The 21,184-nt window shown below is 41.7% G+C and overlaps 1 protein-coding gene across 1 annotated transcript; it reads left to right on the top strand.

Annotated features, from left to right (window-relative positions):
- The first annotated feature begins 550 nt into the window (after positions 1 to 550).
- TFPI2 (tissue factor pathway inhibitor 2) lies at positions 551 to 6,414 on the top strand. Its single transcript, XM_059818921.1, has 5 exons — positions 551 to 632; positions 736 to 915; positions 1,394 to 1,573; positions 2,826 to 2,999; positions 5,328 to 6,414. Exons 1-5 carry the CDS (start codon positions 551 to 553, stop codon positions 5,429 to 5,431), a joined length of 720 nt encoding a protein of 239 aa, XP_059674904.1. The 3' UTR covers positions 5,432 to 6,414.
- Positions 6,415 to 21,184: the final 14,770 nt, after the last annotated feature.

Raw genomic sequence — 21,184 nt, 5'->3', positions numbered from 1 at the left:
GAGCCTCCAAATGGGGAGCGGCCGCCACGGGCCACGGGGGAGAGAGGACTTTCGCTGAGTGACCCGGCCCGGATTTCACCGTGATTAACAGGAAATGCTCTTTGAGCATCATCCCGTAATGTGAGGGGGGCGGGGGGGGGGGGGGGAGGCACGGGACGGGACAGCCGTGGGCCGCGGCCAGCTCCCCGCAGCCCCGCGGCGGTGGCCCCTCCGCCGGGGACGGCGCAGCCTGACGGCGAGCCAGCCCCGCCGGCGCGCCCCAGCTGGCCCCGGCTGCTCCCCCCGACGCTCGGGGTCGGCCCGCGCCCCCCGGCGCTCGGGCTCACGCAGGCGCGCAGCCTGCCGCGCCCCGGTGACGGCCCGGTCGGCGGGGACCTGCTGCCCCGCTGAATCAGACCTTCCCCTCCCACCACATGCGCAAGGAGGGAGGCGGCCCGGGGAAGCCGTCTCGGCGCATATAAAGGGCTGCCGTCGGGCCGGGCAGCGCCGCTCGCTCCCGGGACCCCGCTGCCAGCTGCCCGTCCTCCCTCCCGCCCGCCGCCGCCGCGACATGGCCGCCGGCCGCCGCCTCCCGCTGCCCGCGCTGCTGCTGCCGCTGGCCTGCGCGGCGCTGGCCCCGCGGCCCCTCACAGGTAGGAGCGGGCGCTCGGCGGGACCCCGCGGGCGGCTACGCGGGGCCGGGGCCGCCTCCGCCGCCGAGGTGGCTTCAGCCCCGGTCGCTGGTGTCTCCCGCAGAGAAGCAGCGCGCCTGCCTGCTGCCCCCCGACGACGGCCCCTGCCGCGCCCTGGTGCCGCGCTGGTACTACGACAGGTACACGCAGAGCTGCCAGGAGTTCACCTACGGGGGCTGCCACGGCAACGCCAACAACTTCCTCACCCTCGACGACTGCGAGAAGAGCTGCTGGACCATCAAGAGTGAGTCCGGGGACCGGCCCCGCCGCCCTCTCAGCCCCGGGAGTCTACCCGACGGGGCCCAGTTCCCCGGAGTCAGCCCGGGCTGGCGGGGGGCTGGAGGGGGCCTGTGGGAGCGCCGGGGAGGCTGCGCTGCTTGCGGGGCGCTTTGTACCCACCCCGTCTGTCCCTCCTGCTTGTTGCAACTGTCTCACAGATGCCAATTTTATGCAGAGAAACCGGAGCGAGTTGTCTCAGAGGCGACATGCGGAATTTAACTATTAATATTTTGAATGTAATTTAATATTCCAACTAGTTGCTAATTAATGCATCAGATTCCTCCTGTAAAGCTTATCCCACTTCATTAAAGAATGCAGGTAGCGGGACAAGCTGTGACTTGCCTGTGACCGGAGTAGTAGCGTTTTGTCTACACTACCATGTTGTTCAGTACAGGGAGCACGAAGGGTTGATTTTACAGAGGATGAAATTATTTTTGTTGCAGAAGTGCCCAAATTATGCCGGATGGAGGCTGATGGAGGACCTTGCAGGAGTCATCTAAAAAGATATGCCTTTAACTTGAGCTCGATGAGGTGTGAGGAGTTCATCTACGGTGGCTGTTACGGAAATGGCAACAACTTCAGAGATTTGCAGTCTTGCGTGGACCACTGTCTGCCAGAGAAAAGTAACGGTTGTTCCAAGTTTTTAATAAAATAGATGGTTTGAAAGCAATATGAAGATGATATTTTATTTGGTATTTTCCTCTGGATACCCATACAGTGGTATTTTTGAAGACTTTTGTGAAGTGGATGTTTATATTGTCTGCAGACTTTCATGTGTCACTTGTCTCAGCTGTTACTGAAAGAGCAAAAATGCTGTGTTAGTTTAATATTGTGACCTTAAATATACCCACAGCCGCACCCAACCGATCTCTTGACTTCTAGAGAGCTGTACATGTGTTATCTGAAGGGAACTAAGGTTGGAGTTCTGTGTTGAGGCAGATGTATGAGACGTTGTGGCAGTTGTGTTCAGGGCGGTGATATCCTATTATAAAGTGGAAGTGTCTTTCTAAAATTCAGGCCTGAGAGGTAGTATTAGGTGGCTTGGGTTTTTCGCACTCGCCAGCTCAACTGATAAATTTTTTTGCCTGACGTGGCTCTTCTTTCTCTCAAGAAGAGAGGTGGTAATTATGAGCAGGTCACCATAGCTAAGCGTTGTCATAAACACCAGGTTAATATCCAGTGCGAGATAGGATCTTTGAAGAAGAGAGATCTACCAGAATGTATAAAAGCTATCCCTGCCTAAGCTTTATTAGTGCTTGATGAGACAGTTATTTTTGGCTGATGACAGATTGTCAGTGTTTTCTTAGGTGAATGCTGAATTATTTTTAATTTCTTTGTTGCACATCCAAGAAATTGATAAAAGGTCTCCAGCAAGAAAAGTAAAATTTTCTTGATGCAAAATGAAATGATTCTTGTGAGGAAAGTGGTGGGTTTTGTACTTTTTGCTGCAAGCGGGCAGGATTTGTTGGCAAAATCACAGCAAGGATAAACAAAACAGTGCCTTTTTCCACTGGAATTATTGTTTTGTTCCTCTATATATGGAATAAGACTTCTGGCCAGACTATGTAAATATCTCAGCTGTTGTATGTATGGCACCACAAATGGGGAAGGCTGATGAATTTCACTTGTGGGATAGTAATCCTATTTTCTGGGACTGTCTGTTGCTTTCTCAAATACATAACTCACAGGAATAAGATGTAGTAAGTCTCTGAAGTCATCAGTAACAGTCGTGTTATAGTCAGTTCAATAGGAACAAGAGCTGTTTAGCCACAGAATTTATTGCAGGGTAAGTTTTAAGCAGCCAGCCATGGAGATTACAGTTATGTAATTTTTCTTGCTCTCTCTTTCCCCCCCCCCCCTTTTTTTTTTTTCAAGCTGGTCCCTTGCTGTGCTATAGCCCAAAGGATGAAGGACTGTGTTCTTCTTCTGTACCTCGCTATTACTATGACACCAAGACCAAATCGTGTAAGGAGTTCAAATATACCGGCTGTGGTGGAAATGCCAATAACTTTGTTACTGAAACGGATTGTTACAACGTCTGCAGAAAAGGTAAGATTTTTTTGTATTTTGTCAGTCACAAGCAGATAAAGCAATCCAAATACTCATCTTGGCTTGTTACAAGTGTATGCTTTTTGCATTTTGGACTCAGTGTTTTCAAAGGCAAGGAAAACTGAGATGCAACACTAAATCCTTCTGACAAGAACAGTGCGATGCAAGGTGGTTACACAATTTTTGAATGAAATGTAGAGAAGGGCACACAAAAAGACTCATTAACTTACTAGAGCCCAGAAAGAATCAGTCTTCAAACTGTTCAGTACCAGCATGAACACTAATTAAGGTCTCATTTTCTTCCAGATATTTTAAAGTAGGATTAAAGTAAGTTGTGAAATCAATTTACTTTTTTCCTTTGCATTTTCAGCAGTTACCATCTTCCCTTGATTCCCTGCTGCCTGTTCCCATTTCACATTCCCATTACTAAAGATTTCTGCCTCATCAGTTCTGCTGAGTCAACTGTTTCTGTGGCCGTGAGGGGACGGGCTGGGAATGATAACTGATTTTTTCATAATAATTTTATTCAAATCAGCTACTGGCTGTACTTGTAAGTCAAAACAGTTGAGCTTTTACCTGCAGTCCTGTGTTCATACCAACTCTGCCAAGTTTTAATACTCTACTTTAATTCATTTGATATGTAAATCAATGAGAGAGAGAAAAGCATAATTATATGTTGATCCCCAGAGCACTCAGGAAGCAGATACAGCACAATATTCAAAAATTTTATATTAACAGTCAAAAAAAAAATTAAGGCTGTGTCTAACTTGTACATTGACTTTGGGAAAAATAAAAAAGCCAAAAAGTAGCTCCGTTTTAAACATGAGATATGCACGAAGTCCAAGTACTTCAGTATTTAAGATGTGTAGTCAGAAGGCTTAAATCAGGAGATGATTCTTCAGTTCTGGGCTGGAAATCCAGGGCTGGGGCAAGGATTGCACCCCAAGGACAGTCCTCAGAAGTAAAAATATTGTCTGCCAGTGAGTCATGGCAGTAATATTTCTGTGGGTGACAAGTCTGAGTGTGTCTCTGCCATTCTAGTATTATAAGAGAGTCTTTAATAGCATGCTAAGTCTATCTGAGATGCTTGTGATTATCTAATTTGAGTCTATTACTACCTGGGAAATGGTAGGGCCAGGCTCCAGCCTAAGTGTGCAAAGAGAGAGGAGGAACGAAACTGCCTCTTCAGCGTCTCGCCTCTGTGCTCTGCCCCTGCCCACACCCAGCCAGAACCACCTGGGGCTTCTCCCTTCCTCACTCTTTTTGTGGAAGAAAAAAGTAAGGAAATGCTGTCTGTCTTGCAACTAGAAGACCAGATAGCCAAACATAAAGGATCGGTTATAAGCTTTTTCACTAATTTGTGGATTTCACAATTTGGTAAGGCTTGGTTCAACTGAAGCCCATAGTTAAGGGCATAATTAGTGCTAATTAATGTTGTGCTATACATATTCATTTCTATAGCTTGGGAGTGTACAGTAACATTAAGCAAATCTTTAAGGCAACTTAAACCACTCCTCTCCTGCTCCCATAATTCCCTCCCCAGCATCTTTCCTGTTACCTTTTCGAGTCTCAGGTTGAATTCAGTTGACCTTCCCTGTGCAAATATGCAACTGCTGTTTCAATTGATCTATAGGTTTTGGAGTGAAAAGGTTTATGATTCATCTGATTAAATAAGTTCATATTGGAAAAGAAAATAAATACATTGGGGTGACAGCGAAAGGATTGGGAACTGGCCACAGGGTCTCCGTGTGCAGGTAAACAGGTAGTGTAAAGACAAAAGATTTTCAGTCAGGTTTGCAAAGTACTTGTTTCCTGAACTGCATTCACACATTTCATGCAGCCTTCGTAAGCATTCCTGGAGATAATACCGACTGTCTTTAGCTACTCTGCAGGTTCTGTGTGAAACCCAGTTCTGTGCAGAAACCCAAATTATTTTACATTTTCATCTCCCACAAGCACTGGTTATATTTTAGACATTGCCACAGTGTTGTTGAGAGGAATGTAGTACTAGTTCTTTTTTTTTGCAGATAGAGCAGTGTGTTTCCTTCCATTCTGCTGTCACTGCAGGACAGCTGGAAAAGACTTTGATGCTTGCTCAGGAAAAGAGCAGCAAAGTAGGACTGCAGTGCCAAAGGTGGACATATTGAAGAGCTTACAGTGTATGAGAATAGGGAGTCCAGAACACATTTTACAGTTTCTGATATGTTTGTTGTTATTGGATCAACTGCTTAAACAGCATAATATGAACCCCCTCCCCCCCCCCAAACAACAAAGAGTAGTAACAGTTTTGTCATGCTGTTTCCCTAACTGCTTCCTTTGTTTTCTTAGCAGGGACTCAGAAGCCAAGAATTGACAAGCCAACCAATGTATTCCGCAGAAAAATGATGAGAAAACTGATTAAAAAACCTCAGACATATAACCCGAAGTCTTAAAGCTGATGTGCACTTGGATGTTTGAAACAGCTTCTTTTGATTCCACTTTCTTCTTTTGTAAGATAGTTTCCACACAGTTTTATACACCGACATAGTTCTGTCTTTCAGAACTGCTTTTTATTTCCACCTTACTTTTTATAAAAATCTGCATTTAATAGAGGAATAATGAACCTAAGTTTGGTTCTTTTGCTCTGCTGTCTTTGCAGTAATACTTTGGCAAAGACAGCTGTTTAGATTTCCATGTTTTTATGGGGGAATGTTGCTACTGCTTTGGGAGAATATTTCAGTTATTACAAATCAATTAAGATTTGAAAAATCAGTCATCTCTTAGTGTAACTAAGGAGAGTACAAAGCTAAATCTCTACCATGGATTTTTTTGGCATCCTCTGCTTGCTAAAGAAAAGAACCTTTCAAAAGTTCAGAGGTTTATTGCCCTGCCATTTTACATACTTTGGCACTATCATTTAAGTAGACTGTCCTTTACAGTTACGTTCATAGTCAAGGCTTTCAGAAGCCTTCATAACAGTAAAAGAAATATAAACTTAAATCTGGCTCATCCCACAAGAGAAAATTAGGAATAGGTATACTTTGATAAACACTCTGACAAAGACAATGAATAAGCTACTTGACTATTAAAATGAAAATGTAGCCATTACTTTTTCATGACATTTGAATTTTCTGCTAAGTTACACTCCAGATCCTTGTATGGCATAAATCAGCATATTTTTATTGATTTTAATGGAGCTACACTGATTACATGTGCTGAGGATCTTGATATTTGTGTCAAAGCAGAAAGGCAGAAGCTTCTGCAAATCTCACTTGAAGCACTATTGTATTTCTTATGGTAGATTATGCCTATGGTGATATTATTGCACCTTCTTGTATGTTTTGTATTTGAGCCATGTCTGAATTTCTATTAATTTCACCTACAATATTTTCTAAATATGAATTCATGAGTAATGTTAATAAAATGTTTTTGGGAAAAAAAGGTGAGCTTGTTCTGTCATATGCGTCTGTTAATTATCCTGAATTATTTGTATACACCAATATGTGTGATGGAACCTATTATTTACTAATTATGACTCTAGCAGAGTTCAGTTGTCTCAAGTAATTTCTGTACACTGGGGTCTTTATTTGAAGAAAGCCAGTAAATTGCATTGATGTCATTCATCCCCAGCAGTTTTTATGGCTCAGCTGGTTCTCCCTGAAGTGCTGCTCTCAAAGGGGTGCTTAGTCAAGCTGATTGTCTGCTGCTGGGTCTCCTGTTTGAAGTTCCACAGTCTGAAGAGCTTTTGTGTGGGTAGTGGGCTATTTGCTTGAAATGACATTGGCTTTCAGTTAGAAAATTTCAGGTGCGTGCTTTATCCCCATTTTGGAGAGGGAACATGATGGGAAAACCAGTCAAGATTTGTTTTTCTTACTAATTTTTCTCTCACTGCTGGATTTTCAATTAAAGCAGTTGGCTGTGCCTGCCAGAGTCTTTCTACCCCTCCATTTCTGGTTCTTGATCTCAAAAAAACTTATTTCAATTAATCTATCGCTTAGTGCAGATGAATGAGTACACTCTGTGACAGAAAATTGCAGGTAACTAGTGACAGAGTTTTGAGTGTTTGTCCCATATGAAACCTCTTCTCTTCTCTGGTAAGCAGCCTTCAAATAGAAACGGGGCCAGTCTAACCTCCTTAGGGGAGACAGGGCATGCTACCTATGGATGCTGCCCATGTCCCTTCCCTCGGGCTGTGAGTTTTGGCCATACTCCTTAGAGCAGCAGCCCAGAGTGTTCCTCTGAATATTTTTTTTTCATACGTAGCACTATCATTTGGGGCACCCCAGCTGCATTTTTTGCAGATTTCTGACCATGGCTTAAAAAAACACTAGCCCATCTTGGAAGCCAAAGTTTAATTTAAACACTGTTTTTAACTGTAGAGGATGGCCATCTCTGTGGGGCATCACTGTGGGGTATAATCTCTCGTAACATGTTTGAGAAATGGACTCTTGCTCCTTACCTCTCTGGGTCACTTTTATAGGAGTACCTTGGGGTGGGATATAAAAGTGGACCTGGGATTTAAAGGGAGCCCAAAGTCTGGGAGCAGATCCATCTCATTTAGTTTTTGGTCTCAGAATTGGGTGCCTGGTCACACATCACGACATATCCTGGGCAATGTGATACCCAGATAGTGCCCTGGAAGGGATCCAAGAGTTTGATATCTTCTGCTCATGCCCCCTCAGGGGCTCAGCAAGAGCTTTCTTGATGGACCAGGGTCCATCCAGGATGCAGGAGTGGCCACTGCAGCCCTTTGTAATGTGGCTGCTCCACGTGCTCGCTCTTTTCTTGCCTAAAAACATAATTCACAGTCCGAGGGCCTACTGCTAGGATACTCGGTGAAATATCAGAGGCTTGGCTTTTAATCCCTTATCTACCTGATGTCACAGAGCAATTTAATGTAAATCATCCATAATTCTTGCAGGGTTTCCTAGTGAGCAGGCTGTAGAGTATTCTGGAGGACTGGGGGGGGGGAAGAGGAAGTGCGGACACCATGGAATTTTCTTTCAGTCCCTTAGTGAAGCTATTCCATTTTGTATAAATTGTACCTTCTTTCCAGGTAAATGCCTTAATCTCCTTTTTTTTTAGCTACAAAGAATTTCAGCTGCCACTGTGCTGCTTTGCTTCATGTTCTTATGCTACTCTAATATCCCTCCAGACTCCTGTGGCTTTGACTAATCTAAATAATTCTCTATCATCTACAGCATTTTATATGACTCATGACTTACTTCCTTTTTCAGTTTGCTGATGAAACAACACTGGCCCAAGGTTGGGTCAACTGTTAGCATTTTGTCGCGTTGAAAATTAACACAGCCCATACCATCCTGCAAATTAACTTTTATTATAGTAGCCAGTGTCCAGCAGCTGGTATTGTGTGTCACAGCGCCAATTTCTACTGCAGAGGAGGGAAGCAGTGATTATAATCGGTTGGATTCATCTTGTCTTGCATAGGCAAACTGCCACTGAAACTCATGACTAGTGATTTGCATGCGACAGTCATACCTGCTGCTGAACAGTGGTTGCTGAAATAAGCAGATTTGACTAAACTCCATTGCAAATAACATCACTGCTCTTTAACTTCCCATTGCAACCCATAATTCCAGTTCTTTTCTTAGTGGTATCTTGTGAAGAACTGTATCAAAGACTATAAAAATGAAAATCTGCACTGATGCTTCATCCTCAGTCTGTGGCAACACTCAGGGAATTGCTTTGTAAAGTATTTCAAGAGTTGGAGAGTGTCTTCATCTTTGTATTTCAGTGGAATTTTAACTATCAAAAAGAGAAAAGAAAAAAATGCATGTGGAAACACATAATTTTTTTTACTGATAATCTAAATGATGGCAAGCAAAGTTTCACCACATTTGTTTTAACAGTGATTGGCCCCAATAAAAGACTTTCTCACAATTTCGTGCTTCAGGAGCAAAATGACAATGACTTCGGCTTGTATCCCCAGAGTCGGATTTCTGACTGCCAGAAGTGTCCCTGGTTCTCTATTGATTCTTGTCATCTGAGGAAGTGAAAAACGTGGAATATTTCTTTTAAAAAAAAAATAATTATTAGACACAATGGGCCACATCATTACAAAAAAAAACAAACACTGAAGTTGTGTCTCAGAACGCAGGTGAAAGACTGTCCCCCCAAGCTTGAGGTCAGCTATACTGCTGCGGGCAGCAGTTTTGGAGCCAGGCAGTCACAAGAAATCCGTTCTGCTGGATAAACGCAGTCCAGCTATGGTTATGTAAATCTGGAAGAACCACATTGCAGATGTGCCAGAATTATTATGCATTTACATTAGTGTTATTGGAAGCAAAATCTGCCTCGTTATCTTTCTAGAAAGCTCTTTATTATTATGCATAGCTATCACTAGTGATAATTAGTGCAGAGACGGTTGCTTCTGTTGAAGTGAGACGAATTTTTCAGTGCATGGTGGTCCTGTACAGTATTGTCTATCATCTGATAATTTACTTAATTGCTGAGAAGGGGTATTAATCATAGTATATAAAGCCTAATGAACAGCAATGTTATTAAAAAAATATATAAGTAAACAAGGTACATAAAAGAATGCTGTTTGAGGTTTTAGCAACTGATATGATCATGAGCTGTGATTTCCAAATAAATGCCAGAGAAATGAGCATTCCCGGCTCATGTCTGAACTATTCATAAGGGAGAGGTAGTTCAGGCAAGTTAAAGACTAATTTATGAAATGTGAAACATTGTATCTATTATGGGGGAATAAAAGAAGTCCCTTTTAATGGAGGTTCCCTTTGTACCAGCAGTGCTGACCATGATTTCAGATCAATATGGACAACATGGATGCTCTTCCAGACACAGCTGGTTAGGTGCCTAACTGCTTTTGTGTGAAGGGTTTTAAATCCAGTTTGAACTCAAAGTACATCACATTGTCTCGCTTGGTGGGGCTGAACTTCAAGCTGGTGAGCATACAGTAATATTAAGTCTTATTTTTTCTTGTGCAAGATCCTCATTAAAGGCCTTAATATATTAACTACACGTTAAATTATTTCATATAACTGCCAGCTGAATTACAACGTTTTTGCTCAGTGAGCTTTCTTGGAGGCTTACTACTCACTAAGCAAGTGTGCAGCTTCTTTTATAAGAGGACAATGCATGATTAAAATTTTCAAAGCTTAGTATGAAATGCAGTAATAAAACTCATAGTAACTAATAAATGCATATGAACACTATTCTCTACGGGATATTTTTCTCTGTGTGTGGGAAGGAAGATAAAGAGGATAGATTATACTAATAAAAGCTATTTAAAGAGTCAAGAGAGTAAAGAGTGAAAAATATGCCTCATTATCAAACTAGGAAAAAGCTTTCTATCATCACAGTAGCTTTCAACAATGAGAAATCTTGAGTTCTACTGATGTTAAAAAAGAATCCTTTATAAAAATGCCTCCAGTAGAAAGTAGCAAGACTAGCAAGACTTTTTCTCCAATTTTTTTCCCTCTAAAAGTGGGAGGGAAGTCTGCTGAGAAAAACAGTGATGGCAAATGGTATTACTGCTCTCTCATGGGTCCAGGCTGCTGCCCTGGAGCACAAGGAGCCTGTACAGTTCGCGCTGTGCCAGCTGGAGGGACTCTATCATGAGTCCAACAAGACCTGCAGTCAGTCCAAACACTTCGATAACCTCTTCTAAGCGCAGAAACGTGATCTCACATAGAGCAGCGTTCTCCTTCAGCAGTACTTGTGTGTGCTTTACCTGAGCCCTTCTTTGTCAATTTTCACCAGTGGGTGCAAGCAAATAAACAAACGCTAAGCAAAAAATTTCTGACCTTTATTTCAGTGCCCACACAGCTGCTGGATCTACGATGTGAGTGATTACGCACTCTGGTGGGGCAATAGGTTCCTTTCAGGTAGGAAAGGAAACTAACTAATTTCTTTACTCCAGTAGGTCTTCAAATAGAATTAGGACCAAAACTGCCACGAAGCCTGTAATGCAAAAATGCTGGAAAATATCTGTTTTAATATTAAAGGCATTTCCTTGATTAGGTTTTATCAGGGTTTGTTCCTTCCAACTTTTTCAAGGCTCTTCTTTTAAAATCTAAAGCAATATTCAGATAAAGAGTTCAGTTTATATTGAAGGAGGAATTTTTAAATCTCCTTAGTTTGGTTTAAAGTCATCAGATGATAGCTTGGATATTCTTCCTTCTGATATATTATACGTTAGTAGACACTTATTTTAAGTGTCACTTTTGTACTGGCAATTAAACTGGGTTCCTTAACTGATCTCATAATAGCAACTTTGCATCCATCTAGTGTGAACTAATCTAAGCAGCACTAAAATAAAGCTGTACAGTGTGAACCACAATAAGTTCTAATTCTCATAAAACTATTTAAAGCTACAAATACCTGAAAAAAGTAAATGTGTCACTGAAGTACAGCTCACCTCACTTTGTTTTTAAATTTTCTATTTTCTTTTTAAAATGGAGGCTGAAAAAAGATTACAGACTGTACTCTGCAGTTATGCTGGTGGAAAGCTGCTCTTCATGTCCAGGTATACAATAAAGAAGCTCTTTCCAAACCTATTGCAATGGAGTTGACAGAGAATCATCCAACTCTCTATTGCCTCATTTTTGAATAGACACCTGTAGTTAATATTTCTATCCCCTACAGACGGAATTATGCCTTTGAATGTGATAGTGAGCGCTCAGTAGCATTTAGGATTGAGGTTTTCGTCTTTAAAAAGCTCATTTTATTTTATTTTTTCACAGTTTATCACTGAAGCCTCTGAAGGTTTTCTCATTTCAGCCTGAAAGGTGCTAGGGATGACCATGCTGAGTCTCGGCTCCAGAGGGTGAGGCTCCGGACCTCAGATCCACAGAACGCCCTTGAACTATTTATTGCCGAAACTCTCAGCCCTGTGAAGAAACCACTGAGAAACAGCTCAGGTGGCTCCGTGGCGAGAAAAGAGGTAGGACATATCTTAAGCACTTGAGAAAGCTAAAGAAGGGGAAAATAAAATAGTCACAGCTCTTGCAGGCTCGCTCCTGGCCACGAGAGATATTTTTTACAAGTTGTGGAGCAATGTTCATTCCCTGGCTAGGGAAGCCTAGGCTGGAAGGAGGAGGGGAGAGCCTTGTCCGACCCATTGCACTTCCTCCTGCTCTGCCCTCATGAACAGCCTTTGCCCGCACCATGTTTGTGCAACAGCCAGGAAACGCGGGACCTGACTGTTCTCTTGGTGTTTATCAGCCGGAGCTGGGCCAGATGACCTCCGAGCTCCTTTTAGCCCAAATCTTCCTATGAGTATGAGTGACTATCTTAAGTGAAGAGTAACGTAATGTTGGAAATGCAAATAAGTTTTCTGAGGACATCAGAGTAAAACTAAGGATCTGAATGAGTCCGTCCTCCTGGGCACCTGGGGCAATTCCCATTGCCATTACCTGGGGAAATCCCTATTCCCAGTGCAAGTCACAGCCTCTGCTGGGAGCTTCACTTTGAGTTGGGGATGATGTCTGTTCCAGTGCTCTGCTGAGCTACAGGCAACTTGGTGCTGGGGACATGGGCTGAGAGTTACATAGCAAGAGGACCAGGGCACCGGGTGGGACACATCACGGGGTGCCTCACTCTGAGTGGGAATGGGGAGGTGGCTATGGGGAGAGGGAAAGCAGGAGTGAGCAGGGGGGCTCCCACCATGCGACCTGGCCTGCCAGCATGCTGAGGCTAGTGATGGAGCCATCCTTTCCTGCCCCTTCCAGCAAATCCATTCCACTGCCTTTTCTGTACACTACACTCTACGGTCAAAGCAGCATATTTTATTCTAAGGACCGATATTGATTTACAACCTTTGAGTACTACGTGATAAACTTGTTGGCCACATGTCATATTACAGCACTGTCATACACTAGCTAATGTACAAAAAGCAAAAGAAATGAAATATTCAGCTATATAGCCTCTCAGGTGGGAGCATACAGTATTAATAGAGCTTTGAAATGCATCACTGTACTTGGCAAAAGCCTAAAAGTGGTATTTTTCTCCTTCAGACATCCAAAACCATAAAATAGTGACTATTTTGTTTTCCAGCTGATGCAATAAATCTCAGCAGCACTGGAGTGAATGCTCCATAAAGCACACCAAAACATGACTTCGAAATTTTTACAACTGCTGAATGACTGTGACAACTCTTCCTCTATTTTATTGCATTCAAACTAAGCAGGTGTGAAGAGAAATTGTGATACATAACTAAATACATACCTAGCAATGGTATGCATTATTGGTAACATTCATTCACCATTGTCAAACCTATTCCTATTCTCTTACAGACACTTGTATAGTCACGCTCTGAAACATGACTAGGACTCAATCTTTCTGTGTGTTTTGTCTGCTAATTTCCATTTAACAGTCAGTCAACATTCAAGAAGAATGGCTATTTTCCTAATCAATAGGTATGGGAACTCTGTCTTGTCTCAGAGAGACCTTATTGGAGATGTTTGGTCTGTACAATGTCCCCTTTACCAGTAAAGCAGATCTTGCAATCTGAACTTTGGTCTCTGTCATTTCCTCAGTTTTAGTAACAAAGGAGAACCAAAAGGAGGTTGTTGGGGAAGGAACTGCACATACTGTATCTGTACAGAGAATGTTTGTACAGCTGAAGGTGAAAACAGAAGGGACCAGGAAACAAAGACCACATTTACAAAGGTGTTTGATTTGTGGGATTTTAAGAAGTGTCTAGCTGCCTAACTCTTATTGATAGAGTGGGAATTTCCCAGGCATTTTTTAAAAGTGTCTTGGGCACCTTATCTCTGTCCTTGGACATTTATCTCTATCTTTATTTATTGAGGTAAATACCTTTAAAAATCTGGCTTCACCTCTCATTTTCAAAATGACTGAAGACAAGATGGTTCATGGTTCACGCAGATTGTCCTGCTGAGAATCGCGCACTTTGGCATTGCCTAATGTTGAGACCCTTTCCCTTCTTGTGTACAGAAGTGCCAGGATCCCACCATGCAGTGCTCAGTGGGCTAGGTGACAAGAAAAGGATGTGCAGAATTTGGCCCATTACATGGGCAGCTGTCTAGAACAGGAAAAGTGAAAAACAGGAAAATAAGTGAAAAGGCACGTTCACATATAAATGCCTGACTTGGTGCAGCTGTTGAATTGGCCAGAAATGAGTGACTCCTTCTCTGCAGGATCCAGGGCCCAATCCCAGTCCATGCTGCCTTCTGCCTTCGAGTCAATAAGTTTGGGTCAGTGCATTTTGTAATATTAGGAGTTGCCCAAAATTTAATTGATTTCACTAAAGACAAAAAAATAGTAGAATTTCCGTAAATGCTGCAGTAAGAGAAGATACCAAGATGTGAACCAACCCTGGTTTCAGTTTTGCAAACCAGAAACCTGTCTGGCATTTTGCGCAACTAAAACCGCACCCTTTTCCATTCAGCTCTGATTTATTAACTAGAAAGCTCTCATATCATTCCCTCTTTCCACGGTTGCTGGTACTATCTACAGTTTCAGATAATGTAAAAGAAAGCTTGCTGTGCCAAAGATGGCAGTGATTATAATTTTCATTTTTTAACACAGTTATAATTTTCACTTTTCTACTTTCTGTGTTTTCCAGTTCTGAAATGAATCACACATATAAAAAAATAAAAACCTTCATATTAAATTGGTCTCAGAACATTAAGAAAAAACATCCACCGCACCCTGTGATTAATTCATTAATCCATCTTTCAAAACAAGTAATCTAATTAGCTTGCAAACAAGAACATGACGCACACGTGGCTCTTCAAATAGTGTTGACATACTGAATAGTTCAGATTCCTGTGATATCCAGCCTTTCACTTGCTGCTTCCAGTTCCAGTAAGACCCAAGACCAGAATGTTTTTGGTCTCGAAGGTTACTTGATGTACAATATAGAATGAGCTCATGGTCCAAGGCTGGGGTGCAAAGAACAGATCTCTTTCTTTGAAGAAAGCTGAAATTTCAAGTGCCTTTAACTGACAGCCCTAAGCACAGTTGACTAAAAAATATGCAGATTTTAAAAGACCTGAGAGCTGTCATTTGGCCTCTTCACAAGCACTAAAACTCTATCAAAAGTTCAACAGCTCATGCCATATATATGTATTTGTATAGATGAAAGAGAAGGAGAACTCAGGGAAGCAGATTGCCTGGTGAAGAATGCAAGGAGAGATAGGTCAGTCAACTCAGTTAAGAGAGCTACACCATGTCAAGAGGCCACAAAGCAGTGTAAAGTAAGGGTGGTAGGTTTTTTTGGGGCGCGGCCAGGACTGAAGCTGAATTTCATATATGCCTATCATCCAATTGAAAGGCAATCCAGAAAAAAAGTACCCAATAAAACCATTACCATTCTATTCATAATGATACAATTAGCTTTAAATATTTAAGAAACATCAACCAGGGTAAACAGGCTGGTTTTAATCTGTTATTGTAATATATTTTTTCCTTTAGTTTTTTTTTTTTTTCCCCTTTTTATGTCAGACTCTCCTGTCATGTCACACAATCTCAGAAATGGGACTGAGGTGAGCGTTTGGTAACTGTCAAGGTCTCTGTCATTGCACCCACATTCTCAGTCCTTTCAGCTAATGGAGGTGCTGCTGCACTGAATTGTGGGATGTAGCTTGATGGACATGGTGCTGTGTGGTGTTGGGTGGGTTGTGGCTTGTTATTGTTGTTGTGTGGCGTGGGTTTTGTGGTTTTTTTTTTTTGTGGGTTTTTTGATGTTGTGTGTGGGTTGTGTTTTTTTTTTTTTTTTTTTTTTTTTTTTTCCCCCCAGGTTGGACTCGATGATCTTACAGGTCTTTTCCAACCGTACTGATTCTGTGATTCTGTGAATCCTTGTCACCATCCAACAGGGAGGACTTTATTTTCTGGTATTGACTTCTTGGCTTTTTGCTAACATTTTTTGGCACAGACTGTGATATAACTAGAAATTATTTCTCAATTTTTTTTCAAAGTTCAACCCAAAAGAGAATTTAGGTGTTAGCTATGTGTAGGGAATACAATCAGTCTCTGAGAATTAAATTATTCCATTGACTGCTAAAAAAAGAGGAAAGATATAAATGCTACAGCGAAGACAAGGAAGCTGAATGATCTATCAGATTTACCCATGACTGACAAGATGTCTTCTGTCACACCTGATACTTGGTTAGTGGCTGGGATGGGTGGAGATTAGCATGGGAAAATACATATACACCTTATGTGTTGTGTAATGGTTTTTGCATTGGTTCCCTGCACATGAGCTGAATCAGAAAGCTCTTACGGGCTGACCTTGTAGCAGATTATGGGAAAGGCCAGAGACGTGGGTTCATGTCGATCCACTCATGCTAGGAAAACAGCAGGGAGGATCATGAGTGCATTGATGGTTGAGAATGACCAACACAAGGGTAAGTAACAAACTGACGGAATTTGTCCTATAGAAGCTGCCCAGGAAGGAACTTCCTGAACTTCCAAGAAGACGGTCTGGAAGCAATCAGAGCACTCAGTATGTGTGAAATGCAGGCCTGGTAAGCAGCATTGCTTGTCAAAAACCAAAATTCCTGTCTTTTGGGTAATCCTGAAGTTCCAAATATTTTCTTCCACTGCTGGTCTGGAACAAAAAAAAAAAGTAGAAATACCAGGTTTTTAATGAAAGACTAGTTTTGTAAGACTGAATTGCATTTCAGATGTATCACTTTGACTAAAAGAAGTACAAGAGTAATCAAGTCCAACCAAAGTGTATGGAATGTAAGGAAGTAAAATGCTTCGTTCTTTTCTTCCCTGTGAAGTGCAGGGAGAAATATGTTCTCTAAAGTAAGTTCCTTAAACAGTTTCTCTCACTTAGACTGATATTTCTCAACAGAATGGTTGTTCCTTTTGTAATGGTGTGACAAAACCTTGTTGGAGATTTCATGTATACCCTGTTTGTACATACTTATCATATCAATGAGAAATATTGGAAGCCTAGCAGATGAAAATTCAGTATGGTCATTTGACTGAGGATACCATGAAGAAATATGGGCAAAAAACTGTATTACATCATTTGAAGATCTACAAGGACTAGGAGTCCTTTCAGGATGCTTGTATGTCCAGCATTAGTGCAGTTATTAGGGATGTTTAATCTACAAACAGTTTCCTTTTATCTGGGCATTGGGTCTGAGGTTGAGTGGATAAGTGAACAATAAACAAAGTGTTTCAGCTTCTGCAGGCACAAAAATTCCTGCAGACGCAGCTCATCTGTCTCTGCATTTTGCCCTCAGGGCTTTCAGCCTGGACTCAGCAGTTACCAGCTCAGTCTCAGCCTTGCCTGAAAACACCAAGGCTGCTGCTGGCCTGAACTGACTTTGGAAACATAGTAAAGCTGCATTTGCTTGACATTGCACACCAGCTAAGAAATCCTATCATCAACAGGAAAACTGGAGACATCTCCACACTCAGCACATGGCTAAGCCTCACGATGGTATGTTGTTGTTTCTACTTATGCTCCCTTGTTTCATGATCGTTTTGCAGAGCAGGAAAGATGAGCCATCTCCTGAAGGACAGTTAGACATGTACCTTTCACAAAGTTAAGGGAAATTTTTTACAAGTTAGATCATAGAAGAGCTAACTGTTTGCCTAAAACAGCACAGAAAGGCTGTGGTAGAAGACAAAGTTCACTTTGGGTAATTCTGGTACCTAATGCCAAGAAAACCAGCCTCTCAAATAGGTTATCAGTTTTAGCACTGATACAGTCAGGTCCAGCCAGATCACAGCACAAGCAAGGCAAAGTTGTTCTGCCTACAGAAAGCAAGATGGACATACTCTCAGTTTATTTAGCCAAGTGTTTTCTATTTCCAGCTTCTATATTAATGGAATTTTACTTTATATTTAGTCTTCTTACATACTTTTTTCTGCTCCTCATTGAATATTTGGATTCTTTTCCTTTAAACACATAGCTTTGGAATCTGGTATAATGGAAAGAGCAGACACTGCAGCAATATTTGACATAGGCACACACAGGTGGAAGTTCCCTCACATATCATTGACCCATTCCCATACCTCAAAAGTGTTTAAAAAAATAAAATCCCACTGATTTTTACAAGCTGCAGAAATAGCCATACAATTTTTCCAAAGTTAAATCTGCTCAGCAGTTCCACTTTTTGCACAAGACTATCCTTTTTTACTTAGATTAACAACTTATTTGATGGTTTGCAAAAGACCCGATCCCTAAAGGTTTGTCATCTAAAAGACAGATGTATAGAACACAAATTATACTGAGAAATGCATAAGTATAGTAAGCTCACTTGGGTTCCTTTTTCTAATCATAAAAGTGGGCCTGGAAAACTAAATGTGGGTAATAGGCTATTCCTGTAAAGTCATAGCCTTAGGAGCAAGCATTTATTTTTTGAACTAAGGGTTATTAATGTACTGAAACTTGAAAGAGTGTATTGTCTCCCACTTAGTTTACTACATAAAATACTGGCTAGTTAGAGGTATTTGGAAGAAACATAGATGGTTCCTTCACTTCCTAAGTCACATTTTCCCCCAGAGTTAAAATAGAAAGATTGGTTTATAGAGTGTTTGCAGCTTGCTTTTATTATGCACCTCTGGTTTTATAGCCCACTATTTTATGATTTTCCATAAAACTAACCCAGAAGCATCCCACCATGTTGTTCTTCTTATCCAAAAGTCTAACTCTCCAGCCTTTTTCCAGGCAATACTCTCACTGAAATTTTGGGGAATTGAAGTTGAGTAAAGACTAACTTTGTGCCATGGGATTTGGCTTTAAAACCTTCTTAGCTAGTTTGACTTTTCCTGTTGCTTCAGCAGTTTTAACTTCAGGCATGCCCTACCACAGCCAAATATGATGACAACATCTTTCAGAAAATCATACTAGCTTTTCTCCATTATTTTGCTTCCCCTAAATTCCTGCTTTGCACTGTTGCACCCCATGTAACTCAGCTCATACTTTACTGACTCTTACTATTGATATAGACTACTTAACAACTCTTCCCACAGATGTTTAGTAAAAAATGAAAATGAGGTAGCAATGCCAATTAAACCAGGAAATGTTCTTAAAAAGTAACAACCAGGAAAAATGCTAAAATAACTCTTCTCGTATTGTAACAAGGTTTTCTTTCCGAGTTCAAAAAGTCCTTTGAATTGTCCTGATGACTGTCCATTTTCTTTTTTTCTTTTAATTGTTATGACTTAAAAAGATGTAATGTACGGTCTCCAAACCACAACTTTTCCTTCTGTAAAATCATTCTTTCTCATTAATGTTTTTGAGAAACCTTTTTTATGGCTCAGAAGGGGGATAAATTCACTTTTAGAAACAGATCTCCATCAGATTTCCCAGGTCCTGCTGTCACAGCGCCGTGAAGCTCAGCCTTTGTGGTCCCATTTTCGTTCCACTGGGGTTTGGCAGCAGGCTGGGCTGAGGAAGTGATCACCTTATGTATTAGTAGAAACAGGGTTTGGATCATGCTGGGCTGGATTTGGACAGACCAGTCACATGGCACTGCGGGACAACCACACGATCTGAGTTTTCACTATGGAGCAGACCTTACGCTGTCCCTGATATAATTCCTCCTTTTATTCCATTCTGGTTCCAATTCCACACAGAGCTGACATACTCCATAATGAAATGAAATACCATTTCACTAATTACTGGAAAACAGAATGGGAAGTTATGCTCAATAAGCTTGACTGAGAAGTTTCTAAAAGTACAAAATTGAACCCAATTGGAAAATCATTAAAGAAACAGATTTATCTCGTTATTATTCTTGATAAATGCTGAACTACTGCAAAGCACAAATTCCCTCATCTTCCAGGACAGCCAGTTTTCTGTGAGACCCAACCTGCACATTTTAATACAGCAAGAACCTCAGAAGTATTTAGCTGTCCAGTTCCCCGTTACAAACAGACACCTTCTTGTACCTCCCAAGCAGTGTGCAGGCACTTGGAAACCTTCCAGAAGTGCTGTGCTGGGCTGTTTTCTTCTCCAGAGTAGGAACTCCGTGAGACATGCTGCTTCCCAAACAAGCATGGTGGGCACTGGCCCCAGCTGCTGCAGTGTCCCCCCCATCCTGATCCTGCTTTGCACTCTCCAAAATCTGAGGAGAAGACACCTTCCCTACATGCTCTGCAGGCTCCCTCCTTGCACACAGGCGTGTGTGCCATGCGACCAAAACCCACATTTACTGGGTTCTGAGGCACAGCAGTTTGAAAAGGGGATTAAAAAAGACAAGACTCGAATTATACCAAGGCAGAATTTTTTTCCTCCTCTCCTTCCAGCCTGTTAGAAATACCAGGGAGTTTATCATCAGAGCTCCCAGAGCCTTTGAGGTTATTTTTGTACAGACAAATGAAATCTGAATTTTCATGAGGGATATTTGACTCATATGCAGGTACTCTGAAGAAATTTATATTTCATACTCATGAAAATTTATAATAAGCCTTGATCATGACCTGTTAATGCCATATAGCGGGTGACTAATTTTGCCTATCACTTAGCAAGGTAGAGCACTGTTAGGCTGCAATGAATGCACCCAACAAGGTTTAGTTGTTTAACAATCACAGTGAAGTGTTTGTGACATCTCGCATTGACTGCTATCATGTTATGGCTGTGAAAAGATCCTTACCTGCTACAAATTGGCCCTGGTCAGCTGGCTGGTTCAGCTGAAGACCTGTGCCATATCCTTAGTGAAACAGTAGTACTGATCTATTTTTCAGCAAATTTTCTGAGTTCATTGCTGTCTTTTACGTAGGAACTGCTTTCCTGCTGACAAGGAAATCAGTGACTCAGTGGCTTAATAACGCAAGGAACTGTTTAATAAGGCAGGAACTGTTTTAAACCATTTTGAACTCTTCTGAATTGGATGGCTTAAATATTTGGAATAGTACTTGAGTTTCTGTCTGAGTCTTTTCCCAGGTGTAAGCTACATTTTCTTTGTTTCACGAGCTGTCGATTTTCTGAGTAACTGCATCTAGTATCTCAAGAAATAACTCAAGGATGGACAGGTAACAGAACATTTCTTTGCTCCCCCTTCACTTCAACCTCTTGCGTGCTTGTTTCAGATGAATTACAAGGAAAGGGAGGGAAATGCGTCAGTAAGCTAGGCTAAAATTGTTCTTTTATCTAATTTTATCTGTAAATAACCTACCTGAAGAAAATCTGCCTGTACAGTGAAAAGCCTCTGCCTAGCTACAGAGTCACTAAGAACGAGCAGGATAGGGAGAATATCAGGTTAGAAAGGAACAGTGAATGATTG

The sequence above is a fragment of the Gavia stellata genome, chromosome 6 (assembly GCF_030936135.1).
Source record: "Gavia stellata isolate bGavSte3 chromosome 6, bGavSte3.hap2, whole genome shotgun sequence".
NCBI lineage: Eukaryota > Metazoa > Chordata > Aves > Gaviiformes > Gaviidae > Gavia > Gavia stellata.
Note: the sequence above shows the minus strand (reverse complement) of the source record. Positions and strands in the feature narration are given on the sequence as shown.